Here is a 16,895-nt window from a genome sequence, read left to right on the forward strand (position 1 = left end):
AATACAATTAAAACATTCCGTTACAAAAAATAAAATATAGAATTACAAATTGCAGTAAATGAAAACATAAAAAGCAACTAAATGAAAACTGTAATCAGCAAAAAAAAATTTAAGATGTGGCATCTAAGCGACAAAACATAAGCAGACAAATAATAGGACGACAATTTTTTCGAAACGAATTTTTTTCCGTTTGAAAAAACAGGCCTTGATCAGATTCGAACCCAGGACCTTGGCTGTCCCAGGCGTATTCGTTTTCGTTACCTCCAGACTAAGTGTGCCAGAGACGGTTAGAAATTTGAGTTCATTATGATTCTGTTAAACAAATTGAAAAAAAAGTATGTATTCCGGTTTGATAACGCTTGCTAATCGCAAGCGTTATTATAGTAAAGAGTTTAAATAAAACTAAGCTTTGAAAAGAAACAGCTCGAAAAGCGCACTAGATTAAATAAATTGCATATAAAAAAAAAGGAAATCAGCCGGCAGAAATTAGGACGAAAATCAAAATAAACTTAATTGATTTTAAATGGACAAAAAATATATATAGATTATTTGAATCCGTCCAGCTTACCGTAGCTCTCCAAGCTCTGCATTACAGCCATTGTAGCTTTGAGACGGGACAACATGTCACTCGGCTTCATTCTCATCTCCGATTGGGCGTTAGGATGGCTTTGAGGGGCCAGCAATTCCCTGATTTGATCCATGAATGTAGCCTCTAGTCTACTTAACAAGTACTCTCTCGGGGCGAAGCTAAATCTAGAATAAAAAGAAACATATGAACGCTGCAATACTTACAGCAGTAACTGCATTTCTAGATAATCATTTTTGAGACAACTTTCCATTTAACCTGAATTCGATGAAATCACTCTTTTCATTCACACAACTTTCACCCCGTTTTTAAAAACTTCGCTCCACTTTTCTATAAACAGGGGCGAAGCTGAGCTTCGCACCACATGCGATACAGAGAACCGCCAGGTCAAAAAAATGAAAAAAAAAACGCCGAAAAAACAACACCAAAAATTATCATACGCTTGTCTCGAATGAATCTCATCTTGATGGAAACCTGTCGCGAAACGCGATAGCCAGCTTGAAATTAGTATTAACAAAAAATTAACCGAGCAGTAACTATGAAGACAAAACTTGAGTACACGCCCATTGAGCCGCGAAATGTTCAAAAAAACCCAAAAGTGGGGTTTTTAAAAAGAAGTACAAACAATTTAAGACAAAACAAACGGAGACAAAATGCTGCCGAAAAAATAGCTTACTTTGGAATAACCAAAAACATGTAAAAACTAAAAACATGAATAACATCAAATTGCCCAATTTTGAATGAAAACAATACACTATACAGAAGGAGAGTAAAACAAAAATGTGCAAGAAACAAATAGCGAAAATAACCTAAATTTGATGTTTTAAAACAATAAATTCTGAAAACTATGAGTAATACGTATGAAAAAAAAATTAAAAAAGTAGTTTTGATCTGATAACATTCAAGGCTTCATTTTTTGGAAAACATCTCAACTTTCGAATTTTTAAGGAAAAAATGGATGGACTTAAAGCGCTTTATGATTGACAATTTTTTTTGAGAAAAATTCAATTTTGAAACTTTTTGATAAAAGTAACTAAATTTGAAAACAAATTGGACCAATAGATGAAATAATTATTTATTTTGGTGGAAAATCTGATAATTTAAATCCATTTTGGAAATTAGATGTCGATCAAGTTTTTCCCGACCTTTATATTTTGATTGTTTGATATTAAAGTTCACAACTTTACTTTTGTTTGTAACATAGGAAATGAACTGAACTTAAAACGAAATCAAAAGCCAAACCACGATAAGTTAAAAATCAGCGATAAGATGAAAATCAGCTGAGGAAAAAAACGGATTGAAAATAATACCAAGAAAATTGTATTTAGACTGCAATTATTTTTTCCGAAAAAGATATTACTTAAAATAGCAGGCCGCTCGAAAAGTGGGTCTGAGAAAATGATTTTTGGTTTTAAAAAAAAAACAGTATCAAAGTTGAATCAATATAAAAAAGGACTGAAACTAATAGAAAAAAAAACTTGAGTTAACAAGCCGACAGAATTAAACCGACAGCTATTAAGCTGAAAAGCAACCAAAACATTTTCATTAAAAAACCATACATGAAGACCCTGCGGTGATATGCTACAATAAGTGGTATTTTTGAGCATAGTGCATGTATTAAATTATAATGCATAATATAGTTGTTGTGATTCAGTATTTTTAGTATGTTATAACCTTGACCTCTATTATCTAATTACGTACCAGTCAATGTTAACTCTACGAAGTCCAGTGGACTTCGGATCACTAGTTGCTCTTTTTAGACTACAGTCAGTTTTAATTCAACCAATACTTTTATTCTCTTTTAACCTTAGTTAGATACAATAATTACCAGTGGTACATCTTAACTCTTTATTATGGCGCAGTCAACAACTGATTCGAACCTGCGGGGAATACCCGCCTTTTGGCCGAACCACACGGTAGAACCTCCCACACAATGGAACAACTGGATAGACCAATTCCATTTGGCTATTATCGCGAAGGAAAATTTAGACATAGACAACCTCAAAGAACCAATGGAAGGGGAGACGACGTTACCGATCCTAGAAGGCGCCCAGGAGTCAGAAACTGACCAACAGAGGAAAGCCAGGGAGGCCAGGAACAAAGAAATAATGCGAGTCTACGAACACGCTGAAGAGAAAAGACTAGCAGAGGAAAAACGGAAATTCGGAGGATTGAGGAGATATGAGGCCGATAAAAAAGTAAGGTCAATCCTATACTTGGCCTTAGGAGCGGAAGGCAAAAAAGTTTTCGCCCAGAAACATCCAAGGGTAAAAGTCCTTGGATCTCATTCAAGGAATTTTATGAACTGCTAGAATTGGCTTTTATCAAACCAACCAACATAACATTTGAACGATATAAATTATTGAGCAGGAAATAAAAGGATAGAGAATCCTATGAACAATTTTGGGGCGCGTTACCAGATTTAGCAAGATCATGTGAAATTGGAATTAATGCAGAACAGGAGTGGATCAGAGACGTATTTATTTTTAACATGAAAAACGGCGAATTACAACGTAGACTACTTTCGGAAACTCTCAATCCATTGGATGCACTAAACCAAGCAATCATTGACGAAAAAGGCTACTATAACCACCTCAAATTAACCAATATGACTAGATCTTTCAACACGACAGGAAATAGTGGGAGAGTGTATAAAAACTTCAACAACGTAAAAAAGGAACCAAGCTTGAACATAGAAAGATCAAATACTTGTATGAAATGCGGGAATGCGTTTACCAAGGGTCATCTGAATGTGTGTCCGGCGAAAGAAATTGTTTAATATTTGTAAATATAAAGGACATTTCGGAAGACTTTGTAAATCGAAAGGAAGAAAACCCGCTGTAAATATTGTAGATGAAGCTGTAAATAGTCAGAATTGTTCATATTCCCCAGAAGACCTTCAGGTAAGAAGCGAAGAAAATTTTTGCGGAGTGATTAACGCTTGGACCGAAGAGGGGATAAGCGATAACGATGACTATTCCGTTCTCAACATTAGAACAATCTACGATACCAATGGTTTGGAAACCAAGAAACTTGTCAACATCGGTTTGGGAGACGATGCAATAGTCAACTTGAACATTCCAGTGGATTCGGCAAGCCCAGTGAGCTTCCTGAAACAAAATGTACTTCACGAATTGAAGTTGAGAAACCCACAGTTGAAGATACAGCCAGTTGAGAAGAAAACGAGGGAACTATTTTGCGGATTAACCAACGACACAATCAACATCATCGGGAAAGTGGTAGTGAGATTACAATCCAATGGATGGATCGCGGACGAAACCCCATTTTTTATCACTTCTGGACATGAGAGGAACATCCTGGGAAACGACAACCTCCCGAGAATTGGAATAGAGATAGCCCAACGACAGCCTCTACTACCCGTCAACAACATATCACGCCCAGAGTTGTGTAAGTTAAATAACTATTCAGACACGACCCTTAATATGTATCATAAGTACACAGGGTTATTTAACAGAGTGGGAAAAATACCATTGGACAGAAAAGTTACTCATTTCCAATCCCCATTCAAACCAATCCAAACCAAAGGTAGAAGAGTTCCCCTACATCTACTCAATAACGTAAAAACGGAACTAAATAGAATGGAAAAAGAGGGGCATATCGTAAAGTTAAACAAATGCGATGAAGATTGTTTTATAAGTCCAATAGTGATTACAAGAAAAAAAGACGGTAGCATCAAGTTGGCATTAGATTCGAAACTATTAAATAATCAGATATTCAAGAACAAGTATCAAATGCCAAACATACATGAACTGATCGATAATATTGCACTCCAACTGTCAAGCAAAGAGTCAGGGGAAGTTTGGTTTAGTAGTCTAGATCTAAGGAACGCGTACAGCCAATTACAATTACAGTGTAATTTTAATATCGTGGGGGGCGAAACCACTGGAACCTATAGGTTTTTAACTGGATTTTACGGATTGGGCGATATGCCAAACGAATTCCAGAGGGTGATGGATTCCTTATTGAAAGATATTCCTTTTACCAATTGTTATATCGACGACATTTTAATAGCTTCGAAAGGTTCATTAAATGAACACAAAGCGATACTAACAAACATTTTAAACATTTTGGACAACAAGAATATGGCGGTAAAATGGAAGAAATGTGCATTCTTCCAAAAAGAAATAGAGTGGCTAGGTTTCAAGATATCAAACTCGGGCGTGAAACCATTGGTGGGAAAGTCAGATTCGATTAAAAACCTACCAAACCCCAAAAATATATCTGAACTTAGGTCTTTCTTTGGGTCGATCAATCAGTATATGAAATTCGTCCCGAATTTGTCTTCCCTAAGTTCTCCCCTACGACCACTTCTCGTGAAGAAATCAGTCTACCAATGGAATGATGAACATACTAAAGCGTTTGAAGAATTAAAACAACAGATAGTGAACATAACAGAGAATAATCATTTCGACATAAAAAGGATGAAAAGACTAAAGACAGACGCTTCTCATAGCGGCTTAGGAGCTACCCTAGAACAATGGGATGGAGAAAATTGGGTAACAATAGCATTCGCCTCCCGATTTTTAAACAACCACGAAAGTAAATATTCGACAAACGAACTTGAATTGTTGGGAGTAGTCTGGGCTACAGAACACTTTAAAAATTACTTGTATGGTGCTGAATTTGAAATTGTAACGGACCAAAAGGCATTGTTATCAGGATTAAAGTCAAATCAGGGTAACAAAACTATGCATAGCAGATTAACCCGTTGGGTAAACCGACTTTTACCATTTAATTTCAAGATCAAGCACATTCCGGGAAAAGAAATGGGATTTACAGATTTATTTTCGAGACTACCTTCAGGAAAAGCACTCCCAACATCACACTATGATAGCGAATTTGTAGTGGCTACAGTACAAAAGATTGTAGAAAACCTCTCTGTAAATAGCGATTGTAAAAAGAATAATTGTAAAAAGAACGAAGTGTATAATCCATTGGATGTAAATACGATCAGTAACTTGGATTGTAATAATCCAATGGGCGGAAAGAAAGAATTATCGCTAAGCATCCAACGGTCGTTCTTCTCGAATATTCTGAATTACGTAAACGACACTATCAGAATTTGTAATTCCAATCACTCGCGTTCAGAGTCTTGCACAAGCGGTTGTTCCATTAAATTTATCAAAATTTGACTTCAATTACTTTCACTTATCAGACAAAACTTTTTTATTCTTTCTTGCCCAATCAGTACTATTAATCAATCAGTCATTAAATTCAGATAAAAAAACAGTTACAAGAATTTATTACATCGGTCAACTTGTTAAAAATTTCCCTCAGGGCAGAAAAGAAAGGAATCTTTTTGAATTTTAATAACGATATAATGTTAGACTTACACAAGAAATTACTGGCCAAGTACAAGGGAGATCTCAGATTGCCTGATAACCCGTTATCACTTTCAGATCATTGCTCAAATAAGCTTATTAAACTCATGACGGACGAAGATAAAATCCTCAAGGAGGTAAAGAAGGCGGTACAGGAAGGCAAACCATTGGACAAATTCGGAGCCTACTTAAAGAACTTCCAGAGGGACATTCACGTGAAAGAAGGACTGCTATTTAACGATAACAAACTGATAGTGCCGGCTGCATTAAGATCACCATTCCTGTCACTTCTTCACGAGACTCACCCAGGACAGTTCGGGATGAAAGCCCTGGCAGAAAACATCTGGTGGCCACACCTATACAGAGAGATCTACCATCACGGAAAGAATTGCACTCAGTGTATAATGGCCGGTAAGAACCTAAAAGTGTTACTAGGGACGAACATAACTGAGAAATTACCGATTCTGACCGAACCAAATGAAGAAGTAGATTTAGACTTTGCTGGCCCATTGGACAAGAGTTGGGGTAACTCAAAAAACCTTTTGTTATGCATTGATCGCTTTTCAAAGTTTCCGTCTGCAAAGGTAGTGAACAATACCTCGGCTTCTTCAATTTTAACCTTCATGACAGATTACTGCTATCTTCACGGATTTCCAAAGTCCATTAGAGCTGACCATGAATCATGTTTTACTTCGTTTGATTTTAGAAACTTCTGCGAGAAGAACAACATTAATTTAATCCTATGTACGGTCGGTGATCATAGATCCAACGGAGTAGTAGAAAGACTCATTTACACTGTCAAAGCTAAGCTACTGGCAATGTCGTTCAACAATCCAAAACCATCCTTAAATACGGCTATTGATAAAATTATTTGGAATATACGCTCGACGAAACAATCATCCATTGGATGCTCTCCTCTCTCAAAACATTTTAATAGATCTCCCAATACTTTCTGGAAATCTTAGGTCTCTCACGCAATTAGTTTAGATAAGGAGAAATCAATCCTAACAAAGGACAGAGCACAAGACTGGGGGGCTGACGACGCGTTCGAAGATGGCTATCTGGAAGACAGAGCAATAGATGAAAGAGGGTACGAGAGCGAACCTGCTGACAAAGTAGATAGAAATCTCCAGCGAGCCCCACTGTCAAATCCTTTCAGCCAAGGAGGTAACTGGTTTAGGAAAACAGTTAACAGGAGGGAAGGCGAACCGTATTTTAAACCACTGGGGAGTAAACCTCTGTCAGACACGAAACATACGGTCACATTAGACAACGGACATGTGATAAGAAAATCCGACCTAGCTTTTAACAAAATCCAACCGGCAGCTCCTAAGGCATTCTCGGCAAGACCGAATTCGCTAATTAATAGTAATGATTTAGCAGGCAAGCGAAAAAGAAACTCCCCTTCCAAGAGACGAGACTCAAATATAGGAGGCCCTTCGACGAGTTACACACCAACGGGTGGAAATACATGCAAAAAGAGGAGAACATTCATCACGAGCTCGAAAGGTTCAAAATTCGACTTTAATAACCTAGATTCTTCGTTAGAGTTAGACCTTTGGGATAAAGTCATTGATGACTACTTGGGTACGGAAGCGGAAACTGTATGTAATACACCGACTGTTAACTTACATAGTGATTTGGATCAGCCAAGAAGTACCGTACAAAGCAAGACAAACACTCAGACAACGATCACTATACCAACGGGCACAAGTGACGACCCAATTCGAGTGGATAGCTCTCCGGAGAAGACAGTGGAGATACCAAAGACCCCGATATCCTCAACACTTCGTGCAAGAAGAAACCCAGGCCCCCCGAAATTCTACGGTGATAGGCGGTTTATCGACCAAGTGACGCTCGGAACGGAGACCATTAGTGCAGTAGACTCCGATGACGAACCGCTAATTACCTTCTCCGGCGCAAAGAGTCCACGACCTAATTTAACGTACTGTACGACGTCCCCCTCGGATTATCTTACACCCATTGATGAGATCCCACGTCATACGACTCTGGTTGCTGAAACCACACAAGATCAATTCTCAACACCCTCCTCTCAGGCGACAATGACCGCATGGGTATCGCCACCATTGGTAGAAGTTACCAGTAATACCCAGGATGATGACGGCAGTGACATATCCTCGGGCATTGACACCGATGGAAGAAGAGAGGCAGATAACTTCCATGCTAGATACAACACTACGGTCCTAAACTCTGAAAACTGTTAAACTATGGTAACATGATATTTTACGTATTTGCTTTAGCTTTTATCCATTGGATAACCCAAAACGTTTTTTTATTACCTAGTTAGTGATTTAGTTAGTTTGCTTTAATTGTACAAATGCTACATAACCCCAGTTGTACATATCATTTTGTACATTCAGTGTTGATATCTGTGTAAACCTGTAAGTAGCCTGTATATATTACCAAATAATCACCTCCATTGTTATTTGTACTCTCTGTAAAAATCCATTGGTGCTAAACGTGGTTACTTTTTGTTTCTTCTTTGGCCCTAGTGGAGCGAGGGGAGATGGAGCATATGTGTGATATTGGCTACATCGATGAGCGGGCAGATATTAATTTTTGTGCAGTGGGGAATGTTGTGATTCAGTATTTTTAGTATGTTATAACCTTGATCTCTATTATCTAATTACGTACCAGTCAATGTTAACTCTACGAAGTCCAGTGGACTTCGGATCACTAGTTGCTCTTTTTAGGCTACAGTCAGTTTTAATTCAACCAATACTTTTATTCTCTTTTAACCTTAGTTAGATACAATAATTACCAGTGGTACATCTTAACTCTTTATTAATAGTAATTTCATTTTCAATCAATTGTACATGCTACTATGATAGATTTTGAAAATAATTCAGTCTGGCAGATGAAATGTTAATCAAAAAATCAAATTTCACACTTCTTTTGACAAAAAGTGTGGCTTTTGAAATAAATTATAAAAACTGTTCAAAGTATAAGAAAGAGCGATCCAGCTATTTAACTTGAACCGGCAACCTTTTGTTATATATCACCGACCTTGCATCTACCACAAAAAACTCTGAATACCCTGTTGTAACACCCTTGCTTATGGCAAAAAACAACTTGTTTTTTATTTTATAACGATATTCACCTGTTGACAATGATCTGATCGCACTCATTGACAGCAGTCACCACTTCCACCATCTCAATCGTCAGTCTGTCCAACCTGAAAACCACGAAGAAATTTCGGACAAAATTATATTGAGACTTTTCAACCAAAATACGCCTGACATTTCAGCCTATGACTTTAGACAAAAAATGATCTGGACAAAACTTGCTTAGAATTTCAGCACAAATATATTGTGCAAATTTTTGCGAAGTTCTGGTACAAAAGTTTACTCCACAACCGAACATTTTGGCTTTTTTAGCCAACCAAAAATAACGCCAAAACAACCCGATCAATTACTGGCAAAACTATACGAAAGTTAGCCTCTCACAGCTGTATCACACTTAAATTGAATCTAACTCTTGTCACTCTGTGGATGGTCGGAAAAATTCAACGAATTATAAGACTGTAATGCGCTCTCACTCGGTGACTTGTTTGTCCCTCCTTTCCCGCGCACTCTCGCTGCCCGGCAGCTGTCTCTCCTGATTGGCCACTGGGGGCGCAGTCACAGTGTTCTTCCTCCTTATAGTCCCACCTGCACTCACTGTATTCGTACTGGGTGTCACAGCATTCCCGCCATAGTGGGGTGCATATCTGATAATAATACAAAGCTTCATACTATACTAACAAACTTTCTCTCCATCTTTGTGCTGTGCTGGAGATGACTTCAAGAGAGAGTAACCAAATAGCTACCAATCATCTTTCATGACAACATTCAAAATTGACAATCGAAACTTCGTCGAGAAAACGCTAGATTAAATTCTCGATTTAATAGCGTTAACACGGCTCATAGTTTTAAAAGGTTGTATTCTATCGTTAAGAAACGTTTTTCTCTGTGCTACTATAAATCGCTTCATCAGCATTTCGTATTAGGGCGTGTGCATACTTGGGCATGAGTTGTTCGCTCAGTGCTTGATGCTGTTTGCAGACGTCCCGGATGCACTGGCAGGCCTTCTTGCAGATCTCCTCAAGCAGAGTGTTGCATGTTGTCAGCGACAGCTCACTCACGTGATCACGCTAATACATAGAAGATATTGATATAATCACACGGGAAGCACTGGATATTGAATACTCATTGCTGGTGTTTACATAATATTTGTGAACTCTAAACAAACTTATCTTCGGATTTAAAAGTAATCGTGTACTTATCTTATTCAATAGTTTTCTGCAACGTGCTTCAATCCCCTCATAATGCAAAATGTTAATAAGGTGAACTAAGAGGCGCTTCAAAAAGATTAGTTTTTCAATCTTTAACTTATATGAACAGCATTACAGCATTAGCATTGACCTCAATTGGCACGTATTCCTCCACATGGGCTATCATGTTAGTGAAGTGGGCACAGAGCATCGGGAACACAATCACGCGACTAGTCAGATGTTTAGTGCTAATCTGGTTAATCTGATTGGCCAAAGCAGCGGCAGCAGCCGCACTACTCTTGCCCCCTCCCCCACCCCCACCCGATGACTCACTGGGTTCTGGGGGTGCAGGGGTCCATAGGAGGGCGTTGATGTGGGTATTGAACATGTCCAAGTGAGAGCTGTAGGAAAAAGAAACAAAACAATCCCATTAGTTTTTTTAATCAGTCGCCACAAAAGCCACTCTGAAAGGTTAGATCTCCTCGCTTCTGGTTTTATATGTTTATTTTACTAAAACAGCCTGAGAAAGTTGAAATTGAAGTTATCTTAATGCCACAAGAACAAGCATATCTGCTGCAACTTGGTTAGAATCTGCAGATAGAATCTCAAAAACTTAGCCATTAAATACCAGCAAAAGAGTCAATGAACGCAAAAAAAACATTCGAGGCTCAACTTTCAAATTCCAAACTAATCAATAGATGCCCTTAATGCTCTTTGAATTTTCAGAACAATTTGTGATTGACATTTTTGATTAAAATCACCAAATTTGAAATAACTGGATCAATAGATAAATTTTTTAATCCGCTGGGAAATCTCGAAATTAAATTTCGCTTTCGAGATTAGAAGTCGATCACGTTTTTTGTGACCTTCACAGTTTTGCTGTTCGATAGTGGAGTTTGCCTGCCTTTTAAAAAAAGAAATGAACTGAAAATAAAAAGAAATCAAACGTCAAACCACGATAAGTTAAATTTGAACCAGAACAAATTTTAAGATTTTCCTGAAAAAAAAAATCATCGCGACCTATATAATAGTCTGAACTACGTTCATCGACTCTTAACAAGAGCGTGTTTCCCCAAACGTGTGATATGACGTTGTTAAGTAACTAAGAGTTTGATCAGTTATTATTTCACGCCCATTCTGTTCCTTTCCATTCACCTCCTCAATGCATATCTGTGGTCCCCCCAACAAGGCGTGTCTGTGAGGGTCAAAAGAGATTGAGCTTAGCAGTTGGGGGAACACTAGACAGAACGCGGGTGTCTCTGTAAGTGTCTGCATGAACACTTTTTCCAACACTAAGCTGCTCGAACTTAGACTGAAAGCAATGAATTAACATCTCACCTTTCGTAAATATTTTCACCTCCCTTGTCTTAACCAAAGCCATTATTTTTTAGGATAAACGGCTGTTTTCCAGATTGCAAGCATTAATTAGCAGCAGTGAGACAAAATTTAAAAATAAATTATATTTTGTAAAAAGTAATTAAATCTTTGTCATGATCTTTTCATATGCATCAGTATACTTTGAAAACAATGCTTAACAACTCAATTCCAATGAGCCATGGTCTTCCAAACTATTTTATTTATCCCCGCTCCTAGCCACTAGAGGTGATGGGATGGGGGGTATTTCAACAAAGCCATTCTGACGTTGAGGAGACGGATGTCATGGGGAACTCTTCGACCGGGACCGAAGTGGGATTCGATCCCACATCCCACTTTTAAAGAGACGCGCGCAGTACCTACTCGGCCACCTTCGCTCTGGTCTTCTTAACAATTATCTCCAGTATAGAAAAAGTTACTTACAAGAATATGGACATGTCTGACACTTGATTGAGAATATTGTCTAGATAGTCTATCATCTTAGACGAGAACGTGATGGCAAACATGGCCTTCGTCACTCTCATGGCCACCTCCTGCATGCGTCCATAGGCACTCGGGGCCATCATTTCCATCGCTCCTCCACCCCCTCCCCCGGCTGGTGGCCTGAGACCAAGGAATCCACTCCGCCGCTCCTGAGGAATGTCTCCCAAGTATGTCTGGAGACGGATCCAGTCTAGTCTGATGCCTTGGAAGTCCTCCCACTCAGTTGTAGCTGCGAACAAACCAATAGAGAAGTGTTAAACTGCAGGTATAAGCAATTCCAAACCCAAATAGCCTTTCTTCTTTTTTTAATGTAGTAGAGGTTTACACCTATAGGCAATGCGAAGCTTCGCATCATGGGTGATACGACGCAAGCGTAGCAGTGTAAGCTACCGAACAGAAAATGAGACGGAAGTACACAGGACACAGGAGTTAAACTATGACACTTGCAACAGCAAGGAAAACTACTTGCAGCACAAAAATCCGCGATGTTTCAACTAAACCAATAAAACATGCAGACAAAAACGCAGCCAACAGATTGTTGGAAAAGAGAATGAACGCAAGGAGAAATAAAAAAAATCAACTTTCAAATTTCAATGCACAAAAAAATTTGCACCCTAAATAACTCTTAAGGAAAAATTTTGAACCACCGGGAAATCTGAAAATTAAAACTTAGAAATTAGAATTCTATTGCGTTTGTCGTGACCTGTACACTTTTGCTGTTCGATAGTCGAGTTTGACTTCCTATTACAAAACAAATGAACTGAACTTGAAAAAAAACCAAAAGTCAAGCCTTTTCCTGAAAAAACAATGCGAAAGAGGTCATCACGACCTAAATCATTTAATCAGTTTTTTTTTCCAGGAAAAGTCTTAAAATTTAGACAGATTTTTCTTCCAATATAATAGACTTCACTATGTTAATCGACTCTTAACGACAATGCGATTTAATTTTCGATTTCATGCATTCTGAAAAAAAAGTTCTGACCGAGACTCAAATCCCAGGCCTTCGGGTGCAAAAACAACCGCGTTAACTCAAGGCCAAGTGGAAAGGAGAACAGCGGTTGTATATATAGCGTAAATATAGCCAGCAATCAAAAAGAAAAGAAGAGATAAAGCGTTTATAATTCAAAGAAACCTAAAAGAAACGATTTCTGATTTTTTCTTCAACTTTGAGTCTCATTGAACAAATTACAGCACGGTCAACTTGTACACAGCGGCGAATCCCCAGCTTCACAGACATGAACGACAAAGCGGCAAAAGGGAGCTTAAAAATGCACAACAACAACGTAACATTGCATGAACTAAATTAAACAAGCAAGTATAGCACCTGGGGTGCTTCTAATTTTAGGGAAATTGAGAAAAAACGGCGTATATTGAAACTAAGATCTGCAACCTCTGAGTGTACTCTGGTAGCAATCAATTACAGGGTTATTAATTTCAGAATTTCGGACAAAATTTTTTTTTTAATTCAAATTTTGAAAAACCATTAAACCGTCATATCTCGGAAACTTAAAGGGCCTATGAAGAAATTTGGGGGCAAAATTTCCAACTAATGAGAGTAACCAGAGAGCACTAAATTAGTTGGGAACTTCAAAGTTTGCTCAGTCATTCTTAATTCAAGTTTTACGAAAATGTCATATCTTGGAAACTAAAAAGATTTTAGCAGGCATATTGCAGGAAAAATTTGCAACCCCGAGACTCCGCTAACCGCACCCAACTACAGGGCTGGGAATTTCAAATTTTTTCATTTAACATTCCCGCAAAAATTTGAAAAAAAACATAGAAAACGCCATATATCAGAATATAAAAAGAAATGAGCATTGAAATTTGGAGGCAAGTTTCGCAGCGCATGAGAGTACCCCGACAATGAAGTTGTCTCACAAAAAAGCTAGGAATTTCAATTCTATGAAGGTAAGGAATTTCCTATAGGTAACTTCTTAGAATTTTTTAAAATCCTTAAAAAACGTCTCATTTCGGAAACTAAAGGCAGTTGACCAGTCGCATTTGGACGCAAGATAAAAAAATCCCTGAGGATACCCTCACAATACCCAACGACAGTTTAAGAAAATTTCGGAAACAAGTTTTATGAAAATTTCGGAAACAATCTGAAAAAACATCGTATCTCAAAAACTACCGGGATTTGAGCAGTTATATTTGAGGCAAGAAACGCGGCTCCTGAGATTACCCGTAGTCATATCTCGAAAACTACGAAGATTTGAGCAGTAATAAGTTGAGGCAAGATTCTCAATCCCGCGGAAAGCCTTGCATCATCCCACTAATGGCTAGCTAGTTTTGAATCTGGAGAAATTAACAGAATTCAAACTGGAAAATCGAAAAATTCTTAACCATTTCAATATACGATATAGCTTAAACATGAAAAAATTCTTTCATTATAGCCCAATTCACTTATAAAAAAATTTTTTAAAACAGAAAACATAGCTAACTGACAGTTGGAAAAAAGTAATGAACGCAAGTAAACAAAAAAAAAACACTGACATTGTTGAAAAAATCTCAAGTTTTGAATTTCAAAGAAAAAAATAGATTTCCTTTAAGCTCTATGAATTTCTAGAACAATTCATGATTGGCGCTTTTTTGATCACATTAACCTAATTTGAGAGAACTGGATCAATAGGTTAAGTTTTTATTCCGCTGGGAAATCTGAAAATTAAACTCCACGATATTTCAAAATTAGAAGTTGATCGTTTTTTTTCGTGAACTTAACACTTTTGCTGTTCCATTATGGAATGGAGGTTGCCTTCCTTATAACATAAGAAACGAACTGAACCTAAAAAACCTAAAAAATCGTTATTAATTCAAAGAAACCTAAAAGAAACGATTTCTGATTTTTTCTTCAACTTTGAGTCTCATTGAACAAATTACAGCACGGTCAACTTGTACACAGCGGCGAATCCCCAGCTTCCCAGACATGAACGACAAAGCGGCAAAAGGGAGCTTAAAAATGCACAACAACAACGTAACATTGCATGAACTAAATTAAACAAGCAAGTATAGCACCTGGGGTGCTTCTAATTTTAAGGAAATCGAGAAAAAACGGCGTATATTGAAACTAAGATCTGCAACCTCTGAGTGTACTCTGGTAGCAATCAATTACAGGGTTATTAATTTCAGAATTTCGGACAAAACTTTTTTTTTAATTCAAATTTTGAAAAACCATTAAACCGTCATATCTCGGAAACTTAAAGGGCCTATGAAGAAATTTGGGGGCAAAATTTCCAACTAATGAGAGTAACCAGAGAGCACTAAATTAGTTGGGAACTTCAAAGTTTGCTCAGTCATTCTTAATTCAAGTTTTACAAAAATGTCATATCTTGGAAACTAAAAAGATTTTAGCAGGCATATTGCAGGAAAAAATTGCAACCCCGAGACTCCGCTAACCGCACCCAACTACAGGGCTGGGAATTTCAAATTTTTTAATTTAACATTCCCGAAAAATTTGAAAAAAAACATAGAAAACGCCATATATCAGAATATAAAAAGAAATGAGCATTGAAATTTGGAGGCAAGTTTCGCAGCGCATGAGAGTACCCCGACAATGAAGTTGTCTCACAAAAAGGCTAGGAATTTCAATTCTATGAAGGTAAGGAATTTCCTATAGGTAACTTCTTTGAATTTTTTAAAATCCTTAAAAAACGTCTCATTTCGGAAACTAAAGGCAGTTGACCAGTCGCATTTGGACGCAAGATAAAAAAAAACCCTGAGGATACCCTCACAATACCCAACGACAGTTTAAGAAAATTTCGGAAACAAGTTTTATGAAAATTTCGGAAACAATCTGAAAAAACATCGTATCTCAAAAACTACCGGGATTTGAGCAGTTATATTTGAGGCAAGAAACGCGGCTCCTGAGATTACCCGTAGTCATATCTCGAAAACTACGAAGATTTGAGCAGTAATAAGTTGAGGCAAGATTCTCAATCCCGCGGAAAGCCTTGCATCATCCCACTAATGGCTAGCTAGTTTTGAATCTGGAGAAATTAACAGAATTCAAACTGGAAAATCGAAAAATTCTTAACCATTTCAATATACGATATAGCTTAAACATGAAAAAATTCTTTCATTATAGCCCAATTCACTTATAAAAAAAAATTTTAAAACAGAAAACATAGCTAACTGACAGTTGGAAAAAAGTAATGAACGCAAGTAAACAAAAAAAAACACTGACATTGTTGAAAAAATCTCAAGTTTTGAATTTCAAAGAAAAAAATAGATTTCCTTTAGGCTCTATGAATTTCTAGAACAATTCATGATTGGCGCTTTTTTGATCACATTAACCTAATTTGAGAGAACTGGATCAATAGGTTAAGTTATTATTCCGCTGGGAAATCTGAAAATTAAACTCCACGATATTTCAAAATTAGAAGTTGATCGTTTTTTTCGTGAACTTAACACTTTTGCTGTTCCATTATGGAATGGAGGTTGCCTTCCTTATAACATAAGAAACGAACTGAACCTAAAAAAACCTAAAAAATCGTTATTAATTCAAAGAAACCTAAAAGAAACGATTTCTGATTTTTTCTTCAACTTTGAGTCTCATTGAACAAATTACAGCACGGTCAACTTGTACACAGCGGCGAATCCCCAGCTTCACAGACATGAACGACAAAGCGGCAAAAGGGAGCTTAAAAATGCACAACAACAACGTAACATTGCATGAACTAAATTAAACAAGCAAGTATAGCACCTGGGGTGCTTCTAATTTTAGGGAAATTGAGAAAAAACGGCGTATATTGAAACTAAGATCTGCAACCTCTGAGTGTACTCTGGTAGCAATCAATTACAGGGTTATTAATTTCAGAATTTCGGACAAAATTTTTTTTTT

The 16,895-nt window shown here is 37.3% G+C and overlaps 1 protein-coding gene across 1 annotated transcript in view; it reads right to left on the reverse strand.

The window, feature by feature from the left end:
• LOC134843553 (nck-associated protein 1-like) overlaps positions 1–16,895 on the reverse strand; it is a gene marked incomplete in the record, with an annotated part of 279,419 nt that overhangs the window by 8,499 nt on the left and 254,025 nt on the right. The window contains 6 exon segments of the mRNA XM_063859669.1: positions 569–753; positions 9,050–9,124; positions 9,488–9,658; positions 9,951–10,081; positions 10,353–10,602; positions 11,999–12,287. Of these exon segments, the coding sequence (XP_063715739.1) occupies positions 569–753; positions 9,050–9,124; positions 9,488–9,658; positions 9,951–10,081; positions 10,353–10,602; positions 11,999–12,287 (1,101 nt within the window).

The sequence above is a fragment of the Symsagittifera roscoffensis genome, chromosome 4, assembly GCF_963678635.1.
Source record: "Symsagittifera roscoffensis chromosome 4, txSymRosc1.1, whole genome shotgun sequence".
In the NCBI taxonomy this organism is placed as follows: Eukaryota; Metazoa; Xenacoelomorpha; order Acoela; family Convolutidae; genus Symsagittifera; species Symsagittifera roscoffensis.